Genomic DNA, 18952 nt, shown 5'->3' on the forward strand with positions numbered 1-18952 from the left:
GGATGTGCTTTCAGCCGTATCGGACTAGTGAGAGAATGACAATCCAAGCTAATTTTTGTGGACCTTTGCGTTTAACAGCATTTTTACTGGGCAAATGGGGAAGCAACCCTGTGAAGTAAGTTGAAAAGAAAGGCCCTGATTTACTAAAGTAAACCCGACCTGTTTTGTCGGGTTGTGTGCAAGAATTTGGTGCATTGCATGCCAAATTGTGTCTGTGTCAGAATTTGCGCCCCCCAAAAAATGTTAAAACCAGACTAACTCTTCATTTTACAAAGAAACCCTGAAAAGGGCCGTGGACATTGCGAAAAGGGGTTTGAAAACCGAAAAACTGCCTGACATTTTCAAAAAATCCCAACATTTTTACTAAGGTTTCCACAGGAAATATGGTGGATTTGAGCTGAGGAAAACTACACAGCTCAGAACAGTTGTGATAAAAAGTCAAATGTGGCAAAAATTGCAAAATGTCAGGAAACATTAGTAAATACCTTGGAAAAAAAACTTAATAGGGAATTAAAACCCACAAAGAAAACCACACTCCGCTCTTAGTAAATCAGGGCCAATGTGTTTAATGCTTATACATGAAATTTATTGAGCATAATAAGTATGCAGCATTGAAGATGTTTAGGCATCTATATTCATATGAAGTCTGAAAACAAGAGAAAAGAGCAACCAATCACAGCAAAACGAAGGATAATATAGGGAACTATTATTAATGTGGTTGGTCATTTGATGGCTATTTATATTATTCTTTATCTAATTGTAATGAATTCTATATAGCAAGAAATGGTTTTGCTGCCATCTACTGAAAAAAAGGAGGAGGTTTTGGAAACATTTTTGTATGACTAAGGATATGTTTTTACCAGTGTGCATCCCTAGCACAGTAATACACGGCAGAGTCCTCAGTCTTCATGTTGGTCATTTGTAGATATAACATATTACTGTTATCTCTGGAGATTGTGAATCGTCCTTTAATAGAATCATGATAGACTGTGGTCCCTCCATCAGGGCTTATCCAACCCAACCATTGAAATCTTCTGTCAGGACTCTGTCTAACCCAGTGCATATAGTAATAACTGAAGGTGAATCCAGAAGCCGTACATGAGGCTCTATAGGAATTCCCGGGCTTTATCACCACTGGGTCTGATGACTGGACAAGTTGCTGAGACTGGACACCTGGAAAATAGAGAGAATAAGGTGACATCCATAGAAACATCTCATCATAGTGATAGTAATATCTTTATTGTAATGTTCTAGTAATGGTCACCTGACAAGCAGGCCAGTGATATAAAGAGGAGCAGGAAAGTCTTCATTGCTGCTGGGTGTAGATGTAGGAGGTGATGTGTGATCCGTCATCACTGTCTTTATTATGGGGGAGATCTTACACTATAGGAAGTGACATCATGTCATTTACTTAGTGACAATTATATATACATCTGTGGTTCTGTGAGTGATTTAGTTGCTGACAATAGAAATGCTATTAAATTCGCAACTTTAATTTATACTATTCCCATAGTAACACAACATGTGGGAAAATGGTTTAAACCTGTTACACCATGACAAGTGTTTTGATGATCGTCTTGCAGGCACTGCCAGTGTATCCATGACATCTACAGTGAGGGTGAAATTCAGACTGCCAGAACATTATAAAGACTCTTATCCCAAAATGAAATGGAGTATAATGCACATATTTCATATATATTTCCTAAAAACAATACTGGGGCAAATACTTGAACATTTTTGAAAGGAAACCTATTTTTGTTGCTAATAGTTCAAGAGCAGAATACAAAATGAATGTTGTGTTGTGGTTGGCTGCCATGGGAAATAAAGACACTTTTCTTTTAGACATTTTTATAAATCTCCTTTTATGTCACTGAATGTTTTAACATCAGACATCAATGAAAATAAAATATGGAATCAGTGAGCCTTCTAAGATTGGCTTCCTGTTGTGCTAATCTAAAATAAAAGCCCACTGGAGTAACATGCAATGTGTTTGTTAAAGGGGTACTCAACCCCTAGACATTTTATCCCCCATACAAAGACAAGGGCACAAGATGTCTGATTGTGGGTGTCCAGCCTCCGGCACCCAGACATTCTGAACATTATGTTCGGAATGCTGGGTTCGGGCTGCCATGGTCATGACATCACGCCCCCTCCATTCATGTCTATGAGAGGGGGTGTGACGTCCCAATGGCCAGACTTCCACGATCAGGTATTTTCTGCGTTCAATCAGACATACAGCATTTGAACCTGTTTTTAATATAAATATAATTTAGTTTTTTAATATAAATATAACTGAAAGCTTTGAGAGTAAATGCTAAATAGGCATTTAAGGCCAAGTTGCGTGTAGTTTCTGGGATAATCAGATAGATTGCATTTCTACCCATGTGTAACATAGATCTACTTTAAAAGCAATGAGAGTGAAACTTGATTGCCACTTTGCTACTTGGTGAGTGCCAAATCACCCCCAAAAAACATAACAAAAACCTTCAAATCTTTTTCAATAATAATAAAAAAAAATCTTGAAGAGGAAGGGGTAGAGGAAAGAGCACTCCTGCAATGTTAACCGCAGAAAGAATGTTGTTGGCAGTAGCAGCTCTGTGGGCAACATCCATTTGCCCATGCCCAGTACAGGTGGCATCAGCAGCCAGGTGCCTGGTGGAAGTAGCCACAGCAGTAAGAAAAAATTGTTGCTGTATTCCAGGGGTGATATGGTTTTAGAGGATATGACCCTGATTAACTTGTTCTTCGTTATATCAGGAGGTGTCAGCGGATTCCTCATCATCTACAGTTATATGGCACGATGCAAGTGGCCTTTCTAGACAGTCTGTTCCATCATCTCTGTTTTTGTTTCGCCCACTAGAGCTAAGCAGAAGGATAGCCACAAGGTGGAGTTGTGTGAGGACAGTCAGCCTTTGGTGTTGCCGAGGTGTTGGAGGTGGAAGCAGTGGCAGAGCATTGCACTAGTGGGACTGGGGTGGTAGACATCTTCGGAATACTGTAAGGTATCATGGAGGATATGAGGAGGGGGAGCAAGAAGCCCATGGTCAGAAATCAGAAGTTCATACTGAGAGGAGTAGTGGGGATGACGATGAGGATCACTAGAACTAGTCTACTACCTAAACTACCACCAGTCCACCAATGCCTGCTATCTGCTGTCTACAACTAGCACTAGTCTACCACCCCTGCTGTCCACTGGCTCCTACAACTACCACCAGTCCACCAATGCCTGCTGTCCACTGGTTACTACAACTACTACCAGTCCACCAATGCTTGCTGTCCACTGGCTACAACTACCACCAATACACCACCCTTGCTGAAGCTAATACCAGCCAGGCCTGTACATACACAACCCATGACCCCCCAAAAAGGGAGAATTTTTATAGGGACAAGCTATGCAGCCAGCTTCCAACAGCAAACACCTGCCAAATGGCGTCGGCTCTCTGCTCCACTCCCTCTGCCGATGCAGTAGCAGCATCTTCACGTTGGAGTACATGATGATGATGACAATTTGTAAATCTGATATTCCTAACTGACATGAATATGACTTCTCCCGGCTATATCAAATGATCAGTGAGGGTCTTAGCACTGAGACTTTGACTGATCCAAACTTTTCACATGTCTGTGTGGCATGTCAAAGGTTTTTTTTTTCTTCTTTTAAACCAATAAAAATGACATTATTACAATAAATCACAAAAAGACAAAAAAATAAAACACTCTCGAGTAAGGAAATACCTCATATGTGGATGTTTAGTGCTCTGTGGGTGCAATAGAGCAGTGGTTCTCAACCTTTTTGGCAACTGTACCTCCAAAGGCTGAATGTATGTCCGCAGGTACCCCCCTAGCGCGGAACTTGCACGCGTGGGGTACCTGCGGACAAAAGGCTTGTTCTTACCTTTATACTAATGCATTCCCCCATCTTAATCCCCTTGTGCTATTATGTCCCTCTCCCTCTTAATCCCCTTGTGTAATTATCCCTCCCCCCCCATCTTAATCCCCTTGTGCTATTTTTCCCCCTCCATCCTAATCCCCTTGTGCCATTATTATCCAATATGGCAAAATGGGATCAGAGGGAGGGGGAATAATAACACAAAGGGATTAAGATGGAGGAGGAATAATAGCAAATAATCAAACCTCCCTCCCTCTGATCCTCTTGTGCCATTTCCCCCCTCCATCTTAATCCCCTTGTGCCATTTAGTGTTGAGCAGCATAGGCCATATTCGAATTCGCGATATTTTGCGAATATATGGACGAATATTCGTCATATATTCGCTAAATTCGCATATTCGTAATATTCGCACATGCGAAAATTAACATAAACAAAATTAACATAAGCGAAATTTCGCATGTGCGAAAATTCGCACACCAGTCTCAAACAGTAGTATTAGAGCCTTCTTTACACCACACAAGCTGGAAGCAGAGAGAGGTGATCACTGTGATGTGTACTGTGAAAAAAAAAAAAAAAAACGAATATTGGTAATTACAAATATATAGCGCTATATTCGCGAATATTCGCAAATTCACGAATATGCTATATTCGCGAATAAAATTCGCATTGCGAATATTCGCAAGCAACACTAGTGCCATTCCCCCTTTCTCTGATCCCCTTTTGCCATATTGGATAATAATGGCACAAGGGGATTAAATTGGAGGGGAGAAAATGGCAAAAGGGGATAAAGATGGCATCCTGCAGTCCCGTTGCCTGCTCCTTCACGCAGCGCGTCCCGTTCGGCGGGGCCGCACTGACATGTGACGTCCTCCTGCGATGTGCGGCAACTCCGCCCAACATCAGGGGAGATCACACGTCTCCCCGGCAACCACGCAGGTCACTTACAGTAGCCGTGGCCGCAGCTCAGGCCGCGCTACTGTACAGTGAACTGCTGCGGCGGCTATGTGCTGACAAATACTGGCCAATGCATGGCCGGTATTTGTCAGCGCTTCGCATACCCCCAAGCAACCCCTGGTGTACCCCTAGGGGTACGCGTACCCCAGGTTGAGAGCCCAGGCACTAGAGGACTCAGAAGGGAAGGAGCGACAATGGGATTTTGGGGAGAGTATTTGGTTTGGAACAGAAGTCGGGGGCCATGTGCTTTTGCAAAGCCCCCATGGTGCCAGACTGTGGACCCCCACTTGTGACCACATTTCGGAAACTAAACCCCTCACGGAACGTAACAAGGGGTGCAGTGAGCTTTCACACCCCACTGGCGTTTGACAGATCTTTGGGACAGTGGGCTGTGCAAAAGAAAAATTCCATTTTTCATTTTCACGGACGCCTGTTCCAAAAATCTGTCAGTAACCTGCTCCCTGCAGCCCTTGTTACATTCCATACGGGGTGTAGTTTCCAAAATGGGGTCACAAGTGGGTGTTTTTTTTTTTGCGTTTATGTCAGAGTCACTGTAACCAGCAGCCACCCCTGTGCAAATCACCAGTTTAGGCCTCAAAAGTATGTGGCGTTCTGCAGAGCATTTTATTTCCACATATGGGGTATTTCTGTACTCAGGAGAAATTGCTTTACAAATTTTGGGGCTTTTTTTTTCCCCTTTTACCTCTTATGATAGTTAGTGATGATGTTAGTGTAAAAAATAAAAAAAAAAATACACTAACATGTTGGTGTAGACCCCAACTTTACCTTTTCACAAAGGGTAAAAGGAGAAAGAGCCCCCAAAATATGCAGCGCAATTTCTCCCGAGTACGGAAATACCCCATATTTGTCACTAAACTGTTGCCTTGAAATACTACAGGGCTCAGAAGTGAGAGAGTGCCATGCACATTTGAGGCCTAAATTAAAGATTTGCATAGGGACCTCCGCCACCAAAAAATATCCTAAGGCAGTGTTTCCCAAACAGGGTGCCTCCAGCTGTTGCAAAACTCTCAGCATGCCTGGACAGTCAATTGCTGTCTGGCAATGCTGGGAGTTGTGGTTTTGCAACAGCTGGAGGCTCCATTTAGGAAACAGTGCCGTATGAGAGGATTTTCAATTTTATTTGGGAGGTGGGTTGGGGGTAACTGTGTAGGGGTATGTGAATATGTAGTTGTGGTGAGATTGGGAGTGTAGGATGAACAGGGGTGTTGCAGAGTACTGATGCAGGGTGTAGCATTAACCCTTGATTGTCGTGACGCCAGGGTGCGGGCTTCCTCTAAGTATATGTCCTACCACCACCCGTCCCAGGAACGATAGGGAGGAATAAAGGATTGTCCACAGCAGAGGTTGTAGTAAACTAGAAATAACTTTACTGCAGAATTTATGCAGATGCGAATAACAAACAGTCTTTCACTAGAGGACCGGGATGCAGGCTCCTCACAGGTTGGCTGGGACTTTGTAGTGAAATAAGCTTTGATTTTGCTGTACGCTATTCCACTGAATTTAGGGGTATGTTTAGGTTCAGTAGTCACGTAGGAATGGTAGGATTGGAGTTGGATTAACTCACGGTTTAGAAGGCTGCTGAAGTAATAGGCTTCAGGCCTAGCTTGTCTTGTAGATGTAATAACAGATCTGCTTTCTTTCATATCCAGGATACAAGAGAGAAATTATTTGATACAGCGCCCTTATATACTTAAGGGGCAGGATCACAGCTTATCGGTTCCCAGACCTGTTTGTCCTGACCCAAAGCATTATGGTCACATCACATGACCCTATCACATGACCCAAAGGTCCTTGAACCTTAGCATATCACAATTATTAACGGTCACATGACTTAAGGTCCTGTACATGTATTTACACTGTAACAAAATATATTAAATATATACATTTCTTAATAGCACTATGAGGCGACTAGGGGTTAACCCACCAGGAGAGCCCTGAAAGCATGGAGGAACACTGACTGTGGGGACTTACGTCAAAGGTACGGGACCAAGTCCAGTATCGGGACACCACATAGTGTTTTGCTCTTTTTTTGTGTAGTGTAGTGTAATGTTTTTAGAGTACATTCACATGGGCGGGGGTTCACAGAGATTTTCCCGCTGGGAGTTTGAGCTGCAGCGGAAACTCACTGTAAACACCCTGCACATTCACATTGGGGGGGCAAACCTCCAGCTGTTGCAAAACTACAACTCCCAGCATGCACTAACAGACTATCTATGCTGGGAGTTGTAGTTTTACAACAGCTGGAGACACACTCAGTGTTTCCGCACCAGTGTACCTACAGCTGTTGCAAAACTACAACCCTCAGCATGCATGGTCTGCCAGTGCATGCTGGGAGTTGTAGTTTTGCAACAGCTGGAGGCACAAGGGTTGGGAAACACTGAGTTGGGTAACAGACGCTAACTCAGTGTTTCCCCATCAGTGTGTCTCCAGCTGTTGCAAATGTACAACTCCCAGCATGCCTGGACAGTCTGGGCATGGGGGGAGTTGAAGTTTTGCAACATCTGGAGCATCACAGTTTGTAGCCCTCCAGATGTTACAAAACTACAACTCCCAGCATGCCCAGACAGTCTGGGCATGCTGGGAGTTGTAGTTTTGAAACTTATAGGGGGCCACAGTTGAAGATAACTCACCTCGATCTTCAGACTGTGGCCCGCCTGCACCATCCCCACCAGTCACATGCGCTGCTGCCGCCGGTCAAGCTTGCCACCACTACCACCACCGCTGCCAGGTACCCCCGCAGCCAGCCAGCCAGCCATCACCACGGCAACCCCGCTCTGCCCGGACTTCTGGGGTGGGCAGAGCAGGGGATTATGACTTTTGACCCCCCCCCCCCCCTCCGACTCTCCTGCCATTGGTCGGTCAGTCCTGACCGATCAATGGCAAGGGATAGGAGGAGGTGCCACCTAGCTCCTATCCTTCAGGATGATCAGCACTGTATCTCGCGAGCAACACTAATCAGTAGTCATCCCGTTGCGATCACCAATCGGCGGGGACTGGAATTCCCACGGGCATACAGGTAAGCCCTTGGTCCTTAAGTACCAGAGAGCAAGGGCGTACCTGTACGCCCTTAGTCCCCAACAGGTTAAAGGGGTTTTCCAGAAATAGAAAAAGCAAAAGTAATTTCTTTGCAAAGCTGCTCTTTGTCTCCAGGTAGGGTGTGGTATTACAACTTGGCTTCATTCTCTTCAATGGAACTGAGCCGCAGAACCTCATCCAACCTGGAGACAGACAGGGAGCAGTTTTGGAAATAAATCACCTGTGTTTTTCTATTTCTGGATAACCACTTTAATTCATATCAAGTCTCGAAACAAGAGAAATAAGCAACCACTTCCAAATCCCTGCGACACCAGTATGTAAATGTAGAGAACAACTGTTAATGCAGTAGATAGTTTGATGTCTATTCATATTATACCTCATTGTAATGAATTCTGTATAGTAAGAAATGGTTTTGCTGCCATCTACTGAAAAAAGGAGGAAGTTTTGGACACATTTTTGTATGACTAAGGATATATTTTTTTTTACCAGTGTGCATCCCTAGCACAGTAATACACGACAGAGTCCTCAGTCTTCATGTTGGTCATTTGTAGATATAACAGGTTATTACTGTTATCTCTGGAGATTGTGAATTGTCCTTTAATAGAATCATGATAGACTGTGGTCCCTCCATCAGGGCTTATCCAACCCAACCATTGAAATCTTCTGTCAGGACTCTGTCTAACCCAGTGCATGCCATAGCTACTGAAGTTGAATCCAGAAGCCGTACATGAGGCTCTATAGGAATTCCCGGGCTTTATCACCACTGGGTCTGATGACTGGACAAGTTGCTGAGACTGGACACCTGGAAAATAGAGAGAATAAGGTGACATCCATAGAAACATCTCATCATAGTGATAGTAATATCTTTATTGTAATGTTGTAGTAATGGTCACCTGACAAGCAGGCCAGTGATATAAAGAGGAGCAGGAAAGTCTTCATTGCTGCTGGGTGTAGATGTTGGAGGTGATGTGTGATCCCTCATCACTGTCTTTATTATGGGGAGATAGGAAGTGACGTCACCTCATTTACATATTATGGGTATATAAACATCTGTGGTTCTGTGAGTGCTTTATTTGCTGGCAATTGAAATGGTACTAAAATCAAAACTTTAATTTATACAATTCCCATATATAGTAACACAACGTGTGGGAAAATGGTTTAAACCTGTTACACCATGACAAGTGTTTTGATGATGGCATTGCAGGCACTGCCAGTGTATCACATCAGCAGTGAGGCTGCCAGGATAAGAGAAAACTTACCTTCTTCATTGCTGTGGTCAAGTATTATGATAGCACTGTACAAGAGAGGATGCCTATTTGTGACAGGGAATCAGGCCTCAATGACATAATCAAAGGGCCAATGTCACAGGAGAGAACACCCAGGTCCAGAGCTGTCTCCAGTTTTTGCCTAGTAGGGTATACTTTGCATACTATTCAGATGCAATGGCATAATATGCAGGCATGCAGAAATATTAATAAAAAAATAAAAGGTTAGTTCCTACAATTAAAAAATATTATTGAAAATAATAATTTATAAAAATGAATGTTGAAAAAATGCCATCTATTTTTTTTATTAGTCTAGCCCAAAATAACAGAACAAATTTGGAATCCCCATAAGCATTACATCCTACATTAAAAAGAATCTGTCAGCTGCAATTCACTTTCCAAACTGCAGACACTGTTCGATACTGTTAGGGCAAGGAGACACATAGTACCTGTCATATATCCTTATGTAATTCTATAATGTAGAAATATGAGTCAAAGAGGTGTTTCCAAGCCCCTGAAGTGCTAATGGCAGGAACGCCTCCATTCCCTCCTTCCCATTTTGTCCCTGCTTGTTGACAGCCAGCTGGAAGCTGAGCACTGTTTTCAAATCTTGTACCTGCAAACAATCTGTATGTATAGCACACGCACAAGATTTGGAAACAAAACTTGGTTCTGCTGACAGAGAACTTGCCTATATGAGTGCTTGGGAATGGGAGCTTGGATTTGCCATTTCCCCATCTGATTGGAACAAGATATTTGTTCTACCCACAAGATGCTACTTGCTTGTCATTCTCAGTAAAAGAATTAAAAAATTCTTACGAGATGGCACAGGTGCCCTGATGTCTTGCATTGGTGCTTCCCTGCAATCTTGGAATTGTGTTGACGTAGTGGAACAGAGGTCTGTTCCATGCTGCACATATGGAGGGGCTGTTCAAAGATACCACCATTTTGGCACTCTGTCTTTGATATCCAAACTCAGGTGACGGGGCAATCCCTATCACCTCCCCCCCCCCTCCCCCCCTCCCCAGCTGGCTTTGCTATCAATTGTGCCGGGTCCATTGAAAATTATAAAACATGGCTTGTTGAGACACTCATGCTGTAAATCCCAGACACTGGAAATCCATCACTCTCCTTACAGTTGGGGAATAAGTTGCAGAGTTGGACATGATCCATAGAATGGAGTTGCTGATGGCAGAGCTTGAGTTAACCAGAAATGCTGTTTTGTCTTCTGGGCAGGCATGATGTGATTTTAAATCCGGCCTCTCATTTGCTGCATAACTTTTCTGATCACATCTTTGAATTCATTTTGACTGGGACGTGAGACCCCTCTGCTTGCCCACCCCTGTACTCCCCTCTCTTTTTTTCTCCTTCTCTCCCCTTTTTTCATCCATCTTTCTTTTTCTGTTTCTTTGATTTCTCTTGTCTTTTTAACTTTCTTGATGCCTTCTTAGGCCTTCCTGTAGCGAGTTTATTTGCTGTATTTTCATTTTTATAATCCTCTTGTGTTTTGTATGTCAGTTATGCCACTCTTATTGTTTGCTTGTATGCATATTATGTAAATGTGTTATTCCCTTCTTTCATTTTAGTTGTATTCACGCTGCCCTGTTTGTGTTTTCCTTTCACTTGTTTTGTTGTAAATCTTGAATAACTTTCAATAAACAAAGAATTCTTGAAAAAAAAATGCTGTCAATATAAAGTAGACCAATTAAAGTATCAATTACATAAACATAATAAATATGTGCAACATATTTGTGTTAAAATATGTAAAAAATCATCTTTTTTTCAAACATTTCATAATTTTTTTGCATTTTAAATGAAAAAAATTATAGTAGGCCAACTCCTACTATGTAAATGTAGTACAAGAAAACAATGTCAGAATTGTTTCGATTGGCAAAACATTATCAGAGTTATTCTCTTTATTATTGTAATTATTACTATTATTATATATATTTTTTTCTTTTTTGTAGGTAAAAAGATGTGGCCAAAAAAGTGTGAACAAAGCCTAAAAAACCTAAAATATATATTAAGCGGTAGTTTTTTTTTTTACATGTATGCTCAGAAAGTGGGTTATTAAAAGAAAAAATGCACGCCCTTTTCACTTCCAGGTTCAGGAACATGATGTCACTGGCCTGCTTAGCCAATCAGTGGCTTTGGTGGGACACCACTGTGGCTGATTGGCTAAGCGGGTCTGTGAAGTCATGTTCCTCAAACCAAAAATGTTGCAGACCAGGGACTGGGGCTCCATAATACCGGCGGGAGCACAGGAGCAAGGAAAGTAAGTGTTCGTGTTTTTTTCGTAAAATTATTCCTCCCTGATAGAGATGAGCGAAGTTACAGGGATTCGATTCGTCACGATCTTCTCGGCTCGGAAGTTGCTGACTTTAGCCTGCATAAATTAGTTCAGCTTTCAGGTGCTCTGGTGGGCTGGAAAAGGTGGATACTGTCCTAGGAGGAAATTCTACTAGGACTGTATCCACCTTTTCCAGCCCACCGGAGCACCTGAAAGCTGAACTAATTTATGCAGGCTAAAGTCAGCAACTTCTGAGCCGAGAAGTTCGTGAAGAATCGAATCACTGTAACTTCGCTCATCTCTACTCCCTGAGCATATGTGTAAATGTATTTTAAATATTAACCAGTTTTTGTGTTACAAGGATCATCTCTCGCTCTGGAGGGCCTGTCCTGTAATGTTAATGCACCACATGAATGAGTTCTGGGTTATACTTAATTTCCCCTGTGGTGGCGCTGCAGGGAAATTGAATCCATACTGTAAGCTTTCACCAAAGATAACAATTGATTTACTAGAAATCCCAGCAGGGGAACACTTTATTATCAGCTAGTTGTCAAGGGAGACTTCTTACAGGTAGGACATTTTCTATGACAGAGGGCCCCTTTAATTATGGAGAAGGAAGCGAAATGAAGAACATTTCTGGAATATCATATCAATACTCCATTATTGTCTGTGCAGGGTGGCATTGGCTGAGTAAGAGTAAGGTGTTGCTCAAAATATATTCAGAGGCCTGGACATAGTTTATTATGGAACTAATATAAAGTGATCAGTCTTCATTCATCCCTGTGGTGCTGGATTACACATAGTAGACGTCCAGGTTTTCATGTTGTTTTTCATTTAGGGCACATTTAGAGCACAATATTGATGTCCAGGCTGTTTCTACTCTCCTTGGGGAAGATTTATCAAATCTGTGCAAAGGAATGGTGACCAGTTGCCTATAGCAATCAGTAATATGCTTCTTAAATTTTTGAAAAGGCCCTTTAAAAAGAAGCTATCTGATTGGTTGCAAGGGGCAACTGGTCAACTTTTTCTTTACACAGGTTTTGATAAATCCCCCTTGAGTATAAGGGCACTGACCAATACAATTGGTGTCCATTTTTTTTTTTACCACTTTGATGTTGTGGTCAATAGTGAGGCTAACAAAGGCCCCCAGGTCTGTCACAAGCATCTGCTTTTTAGAGCATGCCAGGGAATTGCCAAATAGTAATGTGTGTTAGTGTAACAATGAAGGCAATAATGCAGCTTCAAGTCTTTTAGATGCACAAAAATGAATGAAAACAAAGTAACATATTAACATAATAACATAGTTACGAGTCCATCGAGTTCAACCTCAAACCCAACTGTGTTGATTGAGAGGAAGGAAAAAAAATAACATGAGACTGATTCCAATTGCACAATAAAAGAGGAATAATTCCTTTCCCACTCAAATATGGCAATCAAAATAAATTCCTGGATCAACGTTCTATCCCCATAAATCTAGTATCCATAACCTGTAATGTAATATTTTTTTCAGAAAAACATCCAGACCCCCCTTGAACTTGTTTACTGAGTATCTAAAAACATATGAATGGGAAAAAAAAAAAAAAGCTAGGCTCTTTAAATGTAAAACACATGTAGTATTAAGGGGTTAAAAGAAACAAGCTAAATGTTATTATGTACTGCCCCCAAGTGGATTGAGGATGACATTGTTTGTGTATGTTTTTGTATGGCAGATGGCCTCTTTTTCTCATTGTGTCTTGCACAGTAATATGTGGCTGAATCCTCCAGACTGAGGCGGTTTATCTGTAAATAGGCTGTGGTGATGGAATTGTCTGTTGTTATTGTGAATCGTCCTTCAAAGGATGAGGAATATACTGTGTTTCCATCTGCAGGGTCAATTCTTCCGACCCATTTCAATCCTTTTCCGGGAACCTGTTGAATCCAGTTTATATAGTAGCCTGTGAATGAAAATCCAGACGTCTTACAGGACATCTTCACACTCTCTCCAGGCTTTCTGACTTCTGCGGATGGCTGAACAAGCTGCGCCTGTGACAACACTCCTGTGATGGATAAAATACCACAAGTCAGCAGAAGACAAATGTGAATAAGACCTGATCCATTTATTGGTTTCTGCCTTACCCTGCAGTGAGGATACACACAGCACACACCAGAACAGCAACATGTTGTATAGTGTCCCTGCAATCCAGTGATTCGCAGTCACATCCTGGGTGACAGGCGGCTTTTAACCTATAACACATATGACCTGTAGAAAGACATTTGCATGTGGTGCTTCATCCTATAAAATCCTGACAGGAAACCCTGTGTCATCTATACTTCATCTTACATTATTGCAACTTTTGGGGGGAGGGGTTACGGTAAATTTAACATGATCTCTTTTTTATCTGTGGGTCAGTAGTGTTAAAACTATAACCATCTTTACATGCTTGTCTGTAACTAAACTACTTAAAAAAAAAACTTTTTATAAGAAAATAAATTGCCTTATATTGACCCTCTATTACTCCTTTTGATTTTATTTGTTAAATGGAAAAAGGGTGTAATTGCATATTTATTGGGGGAGGGTCTTATTCACATTTTTTTTAAACTTTATATTACTTCATGAAATTTTCTAAGTCCCCTGCAGGTGACTATTTTTAGCATAATTTGAATTGTTATTACTGTTTAGTGCTATGCATAGGCATGGTTAGCACAATCAGCAATCTACTTGTATAGTCTGCCAGATAGCAGACTATATAAGAAGATTCTTTTAGAGAATCCGGGGCAGATGAGCAGAGTTTTGTCTGCCATCTTGACTCATTGGACTCCCTCAATCATGCTGTATGTGGTCCAATAAGTCTCACAAAGCCCGCAACTATTTTAGGTACCCTGTATCCCTGTATTGGCATTGATCCCGACATCTAAAGGGTTACTGATGTCCGCCATTATCTGTGAGATCCTAGTTGCTAATAGCAGCCGGGACCTACAGTGTATAAAGCAAGCACAGCTCCTGCACTTGCTTCATGTTCATCCTTGTGCGCTAATGGGTTAAACATTATGGGTCAACTAAGGGTTAAACAGAAAAACCTAAAGTGATCAAAAGCAAACAAAAAAGATTTGTTTGTAGTGTTTGTTTTTATTTCTGATTTTTTTTTCCAGCTGATGATCATCTGATAATATAATTTTTGTGGACCATATTATTTAACTGTGGAAAAAATGTCAAGAAAGACACCACAAAAAGTGTTTTTACTAAAAAACACTATAGATTGATATGTATATATAACCAGCCATAGGCTTTCTTCACATGCCATTTCTGCTGTATGCGCCAGAGAAAGTTCTGAAAATTCTGTCCTGTCAGGAACTGTCCAGAGGAAAAGAAAATCCCTAGAAAAACCTCTTCTGCTCTGGACAGTTCCTGACACGGACAGAGGTGTCAGCAGAGAGCACTCTGGTCAGACTGAAAAGCACTATACAGCTTCCATACAGCAACTGATAAGTTCTAAAAGGATTAAGATTTTTAAATCAAAGAAATTTACAAATCTGTTTAACTTTCTGGCACCAGTTCATTTGAAAACATTTGTTTTCTTACAGAGTACCCCTTTAAGGACACAGCCAGCTTCATTTTTGCATTTTAGTTTTTCCTCCTAACCTTCTAAAAGCCATAACTTTTTTATTTTTCCAATTTAATTGATACTTTTGCATACACGCATTACTATTAGTGTACAACTTTTTAACCCCTTAAGGACGCAGGACGTAAATGTACGTCCTGGTCCGGTGTTACTTAAAGCACCAGGACGTACATTTACGTCCTGTACATAACCGCGGGCATCGGAGTGATGCCCAGGTCATGCGCGGCTGATCCAGGCTGCTAATCGCACCCAGGGACCCGCCGGCAATGGCCGACGCCCGCAATCTCGCAGGCGTCCGCCATTAACCCCTCAGATGCCGGGATCAATACAGATCCCGGCATCTGCGGCAGTACGCGATTTCAATGAATGATCTGATCGCCCGCAGCGCTGCTGCGGGGATCCGATCATTCAGAACGCTGCACGGAGGTCCCCTCACCTGCCTCTGTCCAGCTCCCAGAGATCGAACAGACCAGAGCAGAAGATAACCGATAACACTGATCTGTTCTATGTCCTATACATAGAACAGATCAGTATTAGCAATCATGGTATTGCTATGAATAGTCCCCTATGGGGACTATTCAAGTGTAAAAAAGATGTAAAAAAATGTAAAATTAAAAGTAAAAAAAAGTGAAAAATCCCCTCCCCCAATAAAAAAGTAAAACATTGTTTTTTCCTATTTTACCCCCAAAAAGAGTAAAAAATAAATTTAATAGACATATTTGGTATAGCCACGTGCGTAAATGTCCAAACTATTAAAATAAAATGTTAATGATCCCGTACGGTGAACGTCGTGAATGTAAAAAAAAAAATCCAAAATTGCTACTTTTTTAATACATTTTATTTAAAAAAAATTATAAAAAATGTATTAAAAGTTTTTTATATGCAAATGTGGTATCAAAAAAAAGTACAGATCATGGCGCAAAAAATTAGCCCTCATACCGCCGCTTATATGGAAAAATGAAAAAGTTATAGGTCATCAAAATAAAGGGATTATAAACGTACTAATTTGGTTAAAAAGTTTGTGATTTTTTTTAAGCACAACAATAATATAAAAGTATGTAATAATGGGTGTCGTTTTAATCATATTGACCCTCAGAATAAATAACACATGTTGTTTTTACCGTAAATTGTACGGCGTGAAAACGAAACCTTCCAAAATTTGCAAAATTGCGCTTTTCTTTTTAATTTCCCCACAAAAATAGTGTTTTTTTGGTTGCGCCATACATTTTATGATATAATGAGTGATGTCATTACAAAGGACAACTGGTCATGCAAAAAACAAGCCCTCATACTAGTCTGGCGATGAAAATATAAAAGAGTTATGATTTTTAGAAGGCGAGGAGGAAAAAACGAAAACGTAAAAATGCAATTGTCTGAGTCCGTAACCCCTTAACGACGCAGGGCGTATATTTACGTCCTGCGCCGGCTCCCGCGATATGAAGCGGGATCGCGCCGCGATCCCGCATCATATCGCGTCGGTCCCGGCGCTAATCAACGGCCGGGACCCGCGGCTAATACCACACATCGCCGATCGCGGCGATGTGCGGTATTAACCCTTTAGAAGCGGCGGTCAAAGCTGACCGCCGCTTCTAAAGTGAAACTGAAAGTATCCCGGCTGCTCAGTCGGGCTGTTCGGGACCGCCGCGGTGAAATCGCGGCGTCCCGAACAGCTGATCGGACACCGGGAGGGCTCTTACCTGCCTCCTCGGTGTCCGATCGACGAATGACTGCTCCGTGCCTGAGATCCAGGCAGGAGCAGTCAAGCGCCGATAATGCTGATCACAGGCGTGTTAATACACGCCTGTGATCAGGATGAGAGATCAGTGTGTGCAGTGTTATAGGTCCCTATGGGACCTATAACACTGCAAAAAAAAAGGAAAAAAAAAGTGTTAATAAAGGCCATTTAACCCCTTCCCTAATAAAAGTTTGAATCACCCCCCTTTTCCCATAAAAAAAAATAAAACAGTGTAACAAAATAAATAAATAAACATATGCGGTATCGCCGCGTGCGTAAATGTCCGAACTATAAAAATATATCATTAATTAAGCCGTACGGTCAATGGCGTACGCGCAAAAAAAATTCCAAAGTCCAAAAAAGCGTATTTTGGTCACTTTTTATAACATTAAAAAATGAATAAAAAGTTATCAAAAAGTCTGATCAAAACAAAAATCATACCGATAAAAACTTCAGATCACGGCGCAAAAAATGAGTCCTCATACCCCCCCGTACGTGGAAAAATAAAAAAGTTATAGGGGTCAGAAGATGACATTTTTAAACGTATAAATTTTCCTGCATGTAGTTATGATTTTTTCCAGAAGTGCGACAAAATCAAACCTATATAAGTAGGGTACCATTTTAACCGTATGGACCTACAGAATAATAATAAGGTGTGATTTTTACCGAAATATGCACTGCGTAGAAACGGAAGCCCCCAAAAGTTACAAAATGGCGTTTTTTTTTCAATTTTGTCGCACAATTATTTTTTTTTCCCTTTCGCCGTGCATTTTTGGGTAAAATTACTAATGTTACTGCAAAGTAGAATTGTCGATGCAAAAAATAAGCCATAATATGGATTTTTAGGTGGAAAATTGAAAGGGTTATGATTTTTAAAAGGTAAGGAGGAAAAAACGAAAGTGCAAAAACGGAAAAACCCTGAGTCCTTAAAGGGTTAAGGCCAATATGGGCCGAGTCCTTAAGAGGTTAAAAAAAACTTTTTCACAAAATTAGTATGTTTAAAATAGTCATATTTTGACCCCTAAAACTTTTTTATTTTTCTGTATACAGGGCTGTATGAGGGCTCATTTTTTGCACTGTGATCTTTCTTTTTTATTGGTACTACTTTTGCGTATATGTGAGTTTTCATTCCATTTTTATCTTAATTTTTCTGGGATGTGATGTGACCAAAATGCAGCAATTTCTGACTTTTATTTTTGTTTTTTACGTTTATACTGTTCACTGTATGGGATCATTAACATTATATGATAATATTTTGGACATGTATGTATGCAACAATAACAAACATGTTTATGTATTTATAATCTTTTTACATATTTTTTATTACAATTGGAAAAAGGGCATTTTCATTTTTATGAGGGGAAAGTGCTTATTCCCCATAGGGGACTATTCATAGCAATCAGTAGATTGCTTTTACTGTTCAGTGCTATGCATAGGCATAGCACTGATCAGCAAAAATGGCAATCTACTTCTCTGGTGTAGGCTAGGAGCTGGTAAATAGAGCTCCAGTGCCCATTTTGACTCATTGGACCCCCACGATTGCGCCTCGGGTGGTATGATGAGTGCCCTTTTTGAACCCCTGATAATGCCACTGATGCTGTGATCAGTATTAATCATGGCATCGGAAGGGTTTATGGCGTGCATCTGCTCCGGAGCTCCCATCATAAACAGGACGTAAATATATGTCCTGGTGTGTTAAGTACCAGGGCGGCAGTATGTACATTTTCGTCCGTTGTCGTTAATGTTTATGTCTAAGAAAAGTAATTGTCTGTGCACACAATATAGAAAAAAAAAATGTAATTATTTTTTACACTCGCTCAAATAGGTGATATGTCACTTTTTTACGCAAATGGAAAAAAACATGTCAGTTATTTACATATTGGCCCTTATTTACTAAGAGTGTTGGGATTTTTACTAAAGTGAAATGTTGTTTCAGACTTGCAAGATTCCTCTCTATTTACTATTGGGATTCACAGATTTAAAAGTCTGGAACATTTTCTGAACAGCTATTTCTTGGTGGACATTTCCCGCCATTTTTTCACAGGATTTTCTGTAAATTCAACAGTAAATAGGTTGGGTTGTGAAACCACACCACCTTTTGAGCTGACCACGCCCCCTTTGCAACAGACCATGCCCCATTTTTCGGCTTTTCACAATGCAATGTCG

At 41.1% G+C, this 18952-nt stretch overlaps 3 gene segments (V, D, J or C); all 3 read right to left on the bottom strand.

Annotated features, from left to right (window-relative positions):
- Positions 1 to 644: 644 nt before the first annotated feature.
- Positions 645 to 1310, bottom strand: LOC130277106 (Ig heavy chain V region 6.96-like). The segment is given in 2 exon segments: positions 645 to 1173; positions 1265 to 1310. Coding segments are annotated over 2 exon segments (363 nt in total).
- A 7069-nt stretch (positions 1311 to 8379) lies between these two features.
- Positions 8380 to 8836, bottom strand: LOC130277118 (Ig heavy chain V region 914-like). The segment is given in 2 exon segments: positions 8380 to 8699; positions 8791 to 8836. Coding segments are annotated over 2 exon segments (366 nt in total).
- Positions 8837 to 13090: 4254 nt separating this feature from the next.
- On the bottom strand, positions 13091 to 13927 carry LOC130366013 (immunoglobulin heavy variable 5-10-1-like). The segment is given in 2 exon segments: positions 13091 to 13488; positions 13568 to 13927. Coding segments are annotated over 2 exon segments (441 nt in total).
- Positions 13928 to 18952: the final 5025 nt, after the last annotated feature.

This window comes from Hyla sarda, chromosome 1, assembly GCF_029499605.1.
Source record: "Hyla sarda isolate aHylSar1 chromosome 1, aHylSar1.hap1, whole genome shotgun sequence".
Taxonomy (NCBI): domain Eukaryota; kingdom Metazoa; phylum Chordata; class Amphibia; order Anura; family Hylidae; genus Hyla; species Hyla sarda.